We start from the raw sequence: 8,974 nt of genomic DNA on the forward strand, positions 1-8,974 counted from the left end.
ACTCACACTGTAGACCAGGCTGGCCTCGAACTCAGAAATCTGCCTGCCTCTGCCTCCCAAGTGCTGGGATTAAAGGCGTGCGCCACCACGCCCGGCTGGACCTGGGTCTCTTACATGATAGGCAAATGGTTCTCCCACTGAGCTACATACTCTGTGATTTCATTTGTTTTATAAATTTTTATTTATTTTTGTTAATTTCATAATTTTTATGTAATAAGCTTAATGGAAAACAATACATTTTTTAATTAGTCACAATTAAGTACATTTATAGATCAGTGGTACCGTTTAAAGGCAACAAACCCAACTGTCCTGTCTCAACGACCCTCAGATGCAGCATTCGGTCCAGTCTGCTCAAGAGGGGCTTGTCCGTGGGTCGGGATGGTCAGTCACGTGGAAGCCGCTCTCCTGGATGGCCCTGAAGAGTGTGATGTACTTGGAGGCCAGGCGGGTCCTCGGGATCACGTACTTCTCTGTGAACGCACGCTTGTCCAGCTGCTCTCTGCCTTCCATGGCGAGTATGCAGTTAATGAAGGCGAGGGCAAAGGTCAGGCAGTTGTGCTGATTCTCTTCATACCTTGAAGGAACGAGGGAGACTCGGTGAGGTAAGGCAGTCGTCACTAGTCTCCAGGCTGGCCTTGAACTCCTGAGCTCAAATAGTCCTCCCACCTTAACAGTTACACCTGAGACCACCATGCTGTCCCCTGAGAGTGCTGACAGTAAAGGTATCCAGCACCAACGCAGACAATCTCTGGGAGTCACACGGCAGGAGGGAAGAACCAACCCTTTCAAGTTGTTCTCTGGCCTCTACACATGGGCTATGTAAGGTGCACACACATGCACACACGCATACACATAGAGGCAAATAAAATACATGAATACAGTGTCATTTTTAAAAGTTTTTTTAATAGAGACCAGGCATAATGCTCATATCTTTAATCCCAGAACCAAGGAGGCAGAGGTAGCCAGAGCTCTGTGAGTTCTAGCCCAGCCTGAACTATAAAGTGAGACACTCTCCAGAAAAAAAAAAAAAGAGTGGAGATGGAAAAAAATGAGAAATTAATCTCAAATCACTAAAATAAAAAAATGCAACTTAAATATTTTTACACCATAAACAATATTTTGAAAGTTTTAGAAATGCCCAGCATAGTGGTACAGGCCTTCAAGCCCAGCCCTCCAGAGGCTGAGGCAGGTTGATCTCTAAGAGTTCAACAACTGACAAGCTGCAGCTTCTGGGAGATGGGCTTTATTTGGGCTCTGGGGGACCTGTCCAGCCTAGCGTCCTGTGGGAAGGCTGGTGGCAGCAGGAGTTGGGGCCGCTGCTCACACCTCCAAGGAGCAAAGGGCACCGGTGGGACAGGAAGGAAGACAGTCTCCAAACCCCAAGGCCCATCCCAAGAGACCCACTTCTCCAACCAGGCCCTACCTGCTCCCGGTCTCCCTCCCAAAATAGCACCAGCATCGGTGCCACCGAATATCAAAAGACATGAATCTGTGAGGGACATTTTCTAGCAACTGTATTTAGCTGTTCTCACAGATTGACAGTCTAGACATGGACTTCACTTGAACAGGGACGACCGTGGAGTGACGAGGATGCGTGACAAATGGGTGGCAGTGGCTTGCGGTCTTTCTAGACACCTACCTCTGAGGCAGCCAGGCCAGCGAAGCGGAGAAGTCTTCCAAGTACTTGTCCCACTGGTCCAGAAGTCCAAACATGCTAGGCTGTACTAGTGGAACGCTGAGACTCCGCTCCCAGCCTGCCTCATCTCGCTGTATGCCGTGTGCACTGTAATTATACACGACCCCTGAAAACCCAAAGCAGAGTCAGCCACTCTGAAAAAGTCGCTCAGAAAATGACAGTAGCCAAATCCTGTAAATCTGGGTCACCCTTGTCCACCCCAGTAGACATTTGTGGCTCCCCCAGCCCCCCAAAAAGTCTTGTGTGATGGTGGTGCATTGGAAGGTAGGGGGACCATGCTAGCTCAAATAGAATAAAGACCCCGATGTGAGTTGCATCAAATTGACTCCTGTCTGGTTTTTGGGGATCACTAACATTTCCCTGGCACAACACTACTTCAGAACTATAATTTTGCTACTGTTATGAATCATAATGGAAATACCTAATATGCAGCATATGCGATGTATAACCCCCAAAATGGGACCTGGCTTGAGAAGCGGGTCTCTTGGGACAGACCTTGGAATTTGGAACCTGCTTCCTTCCTGTCCCACCTGTGCCCTTTGCTCCTTGGAGGTGTGAGCAGCGGCCTCACACCTGCTGCCACCAGCCTTCCCACAGAATGCTAGGCTGGACAGGTCCCTCAGAGCCCAAAGTTGGTCTTGACCCCAGATTAAGAATCATGGGTCTAGTGGGATTTAGAAGGCTGTTGTTGTTGTTGTTGTTGTTGTTGTTGTTGTTGCTATGGTGGTGATGATAATAATGATGATGATAAGGGGGAGGTGGTGGTGGTGGTGGTGTCCCTCATAAATTCTGGGCAAGTGTCCTGCCACTAATTTGCCCCAGGGGTAGCTCAGTGGCCTCTAAACTGAATCCTGCCAACAGACAGAACATTGTGGATTCTCCTGCTCTTGACTTCTGTCCTTGAGCTGGGACTGAGGCAGGACGCAGCCACCCCTAGGCCACCTTTCTAAAGCACAAGACCACAGACCTCAGCACATCCCATTTCATTCCTCAAGCCTGGGGTGCAGGGACCCAGTGTACTGGGTTGGGTCTGAGAGTGGGGAATCAGAAGCTGAGGGTCCACATGTTGATTCAAACCCAAGAACTGAGATCTTGGTCGACTCAGTTTCTTTTTTTATTATTTATTTATTTATTTATTTGGGGTTTTTTTTTGTTTTTGGTTTGTATTGGTTTGGTTTGGTTTTTTGAGACAGGGTTTTTCTGTGTAGTCCTGACTGTCCTAAAACTCACTCTGTAGACCAGGCTGGCCTCCAACTCAAAAATCCACCTGCCTCTGCCTCCCAAGTGCTGGGATTAAAGGCATGCACCACTGCTGCCCAGCCTGTTTCTTTTTCTTAAAATCCAACACAGACGTGTGCAGGTTTGTAAGGCTCTTTCTGAAAAAAAAAAAACAAAACAGTAAGCTGGTTCCAGGGCTTAGGGGTGTGGCTTGGTGTCCTACAGGAGGCCTTGCCTGGGTTCCACCTCAGCGCTATTACCAAGTGTTTTAGTCTTCCAAACCCTTAGACTGTAAGTAGTGCTAACTTGCCAAGTCACATGACCTGCTTCGGGCTGCAGTAGGAGAAGCAGGGAAGGTGGTATGCTGTTACTGTGACCTCATCCTGGCTGGAAACCCCACTCTCCCCGTAATGGTCCTGTGACCAATGGAGATGGAGGAAATGCTCACCGCGTGTGTTAGTGATTCCAACGTGCAGATCGGACTTCCCGTCGTACTCCCTGAAACAGAGGGGTATTGTTTACATTGGGGGTTGTTTTGGTAAGAAGCCTTGCTGCATAGCCCAGGCTGTCCTGCAACTCAGGATCCTCCTGCCTCAAGCCCCAAGACAGCTGCAGCTGCAGGTGTGCCAGCTCGCCCACCAACAAGCACTTCATGAAGCATGGGTGTTTAAATGAGGAGGGCATAGGCCTCCACCGTAGCCTGTACCAGGCCTTGCCATCAGCTGTAGGCTGGCTAAAGGGTCCAGCAAAACAGAACTCCCACACCTCTGGGAGTCCATTCACCAACCCACCAGCTAATGTGGGTGAAGGTCCTAGAGGTCCTCCGCCTTCTTTTTCATTCGTCTGATTGTTTTGCTGGGTGGGGGTTGTTTTGTTTTGAGATGTGGTTTCTCTGTGAGGCCTTGGCTCTCCTGGAACTCACTCTGTAGACTAGGTTGGCCTTGAACTCAGGGAGTCTCCTGCCTCTGCCTCCCACATACTAGAATAAAAGGTGTGTGGCAACCCTGCTTGCTTCTCAGCCTTCTTAACCACAGCTCAGTATAACCTGTGGCCACTGCACTCCCTGCATTGCTGTTTCTTACCATTCTCTGTTGGCTTGAGGTTTTTCTGATTTGGATTGGTTAGTTCTTGGATCAAACCCAGAGTCTCACACACGCTCAGCACAAGCTTTCTATCCCCCACACACCCTTAAAAATATTCTTTTGTTTTTGTTTGGTTTTGCTTAAGGCAGAGGCTCACCATGTAGCCCAAACTGGCCTTAAGCCTATAAGCCAACATCACTTTTTTTTTATTGTACATTAACAAAATAATAGGCTTCATTATGACACTTCTGACGTTATAACTTTCTGTCTATTACGTGCTTTGATACGATCTGTGCACCTTGCTTGGCAGGTCACTCCTAGGAGGGCACAGTCCTGGTGTCAGCTCTCAGCTGGGTAACTGATTCTTCAGTAAAGCAAGCAACCCCAGCTTTCTCATCATACTGCTGCTTCTCAGTCAGCCCCAGGGACTGCTCTGAGCTTACGGAAACCCCATGAGCGCCGAGGCTAGACTTGAGTGAGCAAGAGTCTGTACTGAGGGCTGGCGCTCCCCCTCTCTGGGTGTTCCACACTCCTCATTCCCTGGCTCCATCTTAGCCAGACCACCATCCCTCCCATAAATTTTCAGTCATTTTGACAGCTTGCTGAGTGTTGACTCTGGGCCTGTCAAGTCAGGCTGGTGACACAGGAAAGCATGAGGTTCTGCCCTTGTGGCTTGCTTCCAGAAGGATCATTTCAGTTTTAATTTGGCAAGTCTACGTTTTCTTTAGTTCAGGATACCAGAGACAGAAGTTCAACAAATCATAATCCACTGACGGGTGTGAGGAGGAAAATACAAAGTGTGGAGACAGGCCTGGCCACCCGTTCTCCTGGATCCCTTCACACAGGTCGTGGACAGGCCTCCTCTGCAGGTCTGCAAGGACCGTGCCCTTGGCTGGCTGAGGAGTTCAGCCTGAATAGCAGTGTCTCCCACTGACCAGGCTCCTCTGTGCAGTCTGTGTGCTGTACAGCCATAAGCAGCAGGGTTGGCCAACACAACCTCATTCAAGCAGAGCCTGGCGAGCCCCTGGGTCACTGCTCATTCACCTTCTGTCACAAGTTTCATGGAACTCAAGGCAGTCTTGGATATATGGAAGAAAGGGAAGGAATTGTTTGGAGTCCTGAGGGTTAGCACGGCCTTGGTTGTCTGCAGCCACCACAGCATCCAACCTGCCGCACACCTCTTTGCTCACTCTGCCCATGTCAGTAAGGACTGTGCCCATCAGAGTCAGTGTTCACCAGAGAATACACAGATGCCCACTACAAGGGAAGGAAAGGGACTGGAGGGCCAGCCTTCCCCTTTCTCAGGAAGCAACTCCATCACTGATGGCATACTCTTTCCTGAGAATATTAGTTAAGAGGGGATCCTGTCATTAGCAAGCTAAGGAAACAAGTGCTGGGACAATCAGGAGTTCAAGGACAGCCTGGGCTAAGTGAACTACAACAAAAAGTTTCAGCAAAAGAGAGACAATGAAAGATAAGAATTTGGATCTACCCAAAGGAGAAGTTCCAGAAAAGATGAATATTTAAGTAATGTCAAATATATGTTTTATTGAAAGATAATTGTATGAATCTAAAATTAATGATAACTCACTTATATGCATATTTTCCACATTCTTAATTTTGTACATTTTTTAAATTTATGAGTACAGGTGTTTTGCCTCTGTGTGTGTGTGTGTGTGTGTGTGTGTGTGCACTATCCACAGAGCCCAGAGGAAAGAGTTGGCTTCCCTAGAACTGGAGTGCCGGATAGTCATAAGACACCGTGTAGGTTCTGGGAACTAAACCTCTGTCTTCTGGGAGAGCAAATAGCCGAGCTCTCCCTCCAGCCCTAGCACTGGGCTCTTTTTGTTGAGTTTTCACATTTAACATTAAGTTAACTTTGCACTTTCAGGAAAAAAAATTAATGACTTTTATTGGAATTTTATTAACTTGCATGTTTTAAGACTGGAAGATGGCTCATGTCTGTGATCTTAGCACTCAAGAGGCTGAAGCAGGGGGATCACGTGGTCAAGACCACTCTGGTCAGCCTAGCAAGTTCCAAGCCAGTCTGGGTTATTTATCCAGCAAAAAGAGAGCGGTACCAGGATTGGGGATGCAGCTTATCTCTGAGCACGCGTTCAGCGTGCAGCCTGGGGAGGCTTTGAACTCCACCTCTAGCACTGTAAAAGGAAGAGGAGGCGAAAAAGAAGAAAAGGGGAGGACCCTCAGACGTCCTCGATAACTTAATTCACCTCCATCAAGAACCATCTCTTGTGGAATGTTCTTTGCTCTGCACATTGTACCTGCTTGTCACATAAGCTATGAGCTGTCACTTATACATCTCACGCCGATAGCATTCACTGCCTGGTTATTCCCAGCCTGCCGCTCAGCACATCCTTTTCTCCTAAAATCACCGAGCAGGTGTCTTCATGCAACTCACAGCCTTTCACATACTACTCAAACGTGTGCACAAAACCCAGGGCCTTACCCTAGGAAGGCAAGTCCCACACCCTGGTCACACACCACCCACTCTGATGGACAAACAGGCCTGCAAATGAAGACATACCCAAAGCAAGTCCAAACACACTACACAGCACACATCCTTCAGAGAAGGTTTGATGACTGGCACACAGCAAAAACGCATGCACCGGGTATCATAACCCAAGTCACTGTACCTAAGAAACGTCCCTCTCGTGGGTTTGAGGAGGAAGGCGCACTTCTCTTGATGACCATTGGAGAATGGATCTGAGATGCTGATGGGTGCGTCCTCTATCCTGGTGGAGCCCACGTCCCCCTGGCAGAGAGGGCAGCATTGGGGCACACTGAACGTGTAGATGGACCTCTCGCAGTGCCTGAATTTAATTAGAGGCTTCCCAGCTCCTGCGAAGTGCATTCCGAATGATTGCTGGGCCACCAAGACAGGTTTCAAGAGACTTCCTTTTCCTCATTATACAGCTGGCTAACTCACACCACCCGAGTAACCTGATCTACAGTGACATCATTATGGGTGGAGGCTTTAGACACCAAGCTAGATAGATTAACCAGTAACCAGGCTGCCCCTGCTGGACTCTTAAAGTGCTAGTTCTCATTTGAGCTGGCTTACCAAGTTTCTTCGTAGACGCTGCACATCTGCAGCTGGTGACAGCCCACTCCTGCTTACCCTCTAAAGACCTGCTTTCCCATGCAGCCCGGCTCCCCTTCCTTCAGCCTTTCCTTATAATATTAACAATAATTCGTTGTGACTGCCTTCCTGCTGGAACAGATATGTTTTATAGTCTGTTTTCAGTCCGGGGTGGGCTCAGAGTTCATCATAAGGTCATGAGTCAAACAGGAGGGGTTTGGCCCCTCTCTCCCCTAGCCAGCAGAGCAGCGGGTGCTGGGTGCCGGGTCACAGAACTCTGACAGTTGGAAAGTTACAAACAGCCTGCTGCAGGACACGGTCCTCCTTCATAGTGGGAAGGGGGGCAGTCTAAAGCCTCCAGTTATTCACGAGGTAAGACTCTGTGTCCCGTGCCACTTGGATGGGGAATTTGGAAAGGAGGTAAGTCCCAGCTTATAGGTAAAGGGGGCAGGGATTTCTGGTGATGAAGAGACTTTAAAAACCACTGTCTTGTGGTTTTTAACCCTTGCACTCAGGAGGCAGAGGCAGGCAGATGTCTGTGAGTTCAAGGCCAGCTCTGCTCTACAGAGCTAGTTCCAGGACAGCCAGAGCTACACAGAAAAACCCTATCTCAAATAAACAAACAAACAACAACAAAAGAAAAAGAAAAACCACAACCCTGTGGTTGTGTGCTGTGTTAAATCAGCAGGAGGCTGTTTCGCCTCTATCCTGTTGTCCCATCTGCAGAATGGTTCTGCATTAAAGACTGCTTTGTTTTCATGGGTCTTTTGAATCATTTATCGTATTTCCCACACTGCCTTCCTTCCTCTTTTTTTCTCTTTTTTACATCTTAGGTTGTAACTAAAAACAAAAGCCAAACCAGTGTACATTGGATACGAATAAATACATAAATAACACACCACATTGGAAGTAGGCTCTTTGAGTACAGCTGTACCAGGCAGCCTCAAGTCTCTAGACCAGAGGTTCTCAACCTTACTAATGCTGTGACCCTTTAATGCAGTTTCTCATGTTGTGGGGACCCCCAAGCATAAAATTATTTCCATTGCTACTTCTTAGCTGTAGTTTTGCTACTGTTATGAATCATAATATACATACCTGATATGCAGATGGTCTTAGGCCTCTGTGACAGGACAACTTGAGAATGGCTGCTTGCTCTCATCAATCTCAAGTACCTGAAATAGTTCAAAGGGGTTTTGCTCTTGTTTTTCTTTCTTTCTTTTTCCTCTTAGCATTTAGAATAGCCAGGAACGGGCTGGTAAGATGGCTCAGCAGTCAAGAGCACTAACTGCTCTTCCAAAGGTCCTGAGTTCAAATTCCAGCAATCACATGGTGGCTCACAACCATCCATAATGAGATCTGACGCCCTCTTCTGGTGTGTCTGAAGACAGCTACAGTATACTTGCATATAATAATAAATCTTTGGGCAGGAGCAAGCAGAGGTCCTGAGTTCAATTCCTAGCAATCACATGATGGCTCACAACCATCTGTACAGCTACAGTGTACTCATATACATTAAATAAATGAATCTAGAATGAATAACCAGGACTGTCCTGTGGCAGGCAGAGCTGTGAGCCGCAGGAGGGATGCGGTAGGAAACCACAGGGAGGCGTGGCTCCACACAAGGCAGTCATGGGTAACAGGAGTAGCCACGCCTTCCAGCAGAAAGAAGGGAGCTTATTTCAGAGTCAGGCATCCTCCCTGGGGTGGGCACCAGCAGTTGTGTTCCTGGTTGTGTACCAAGGTCATAGAGTACTGCGTTCTCATCAAACTATTGAGATGTGCTGGCTACAAAGTGCCAGTGTCTTACTGTCACTGGCAGGGCGCATCTGCCTGACCACTGGCTGTGGAGCAGCCCCGTCATATGTCCTCAGGAGAGGG

General features: G+C 48.1%; 1 protein-coding gene across 1 annotated transcript; it reads right to left on the reverse strand.

Moving 5' to 3' along the window:
• Nucleotides 1-232: 232 nt before the first annotated feature.
• Nucleotides 233-6,945, reverse strand: Mkrn2os (MKRN2 opposite strand). The gene is made up of 4 exons (XM_021188879.2): nucleotides 6,651-6,945; nucleotides 3,363-3,412; nucleotides 1,640-1,802; nucleotides 233-574 (listed from the first exon to the last, which is right to left on the reverse strand). The coding sequence occupies exons 1-4, from the start codon at nucleotides 6,866-6,868 to the stop codon at nucleotides 352-354; spliced, it is 654 nt and encodes a 217-aa protein (XP_021044538.1). The 5' UTR covers nucleotides 6,869-6,945; the 3' UTR covers nucleotides 233-351.
• Nucleotides 6,946-8,974: the final 2,029 nt, after the last annotated feature.

Source organism: Mus pahari, chromosome 2 (assembly GCF_900095145.1).
Source record: "Mus pahari chromosome 2, PAHARI_EIJ_v1.1, whole genome shotgun sequence".
Classification (NCBI taxonomy): Eukaryota; Metazoa; Chordata; class Mammalia; order Rodentia; family Muridae; genus Mus; species Mus pahari.

Bases quoted from the DNA above. Each gene is read 5' to 3' on its own strand.
- Mkrn2os (XM_021188879.2), bottom strand. From the start codon at position 6,868: ATGCACTTCGCAGGAGCTGGGAAGCCTCTAATTAAATTCAGGCACTGC. The intron at 3,413-6,650 runs GTACAGTGACTT...CCTCTGTTTCAG, and splicing joins ACGAGAGGGACGTTTCTTAG to GGAGTACGACGGGAAGTCCG. The intron at 575-1,639 runs GTAGGTGTCTAG...CGTTCCTTCAAG, and splicing joins CTGGCCTGGCTGCCTCAGAG to GTATGAAGAGAATCAGCACA.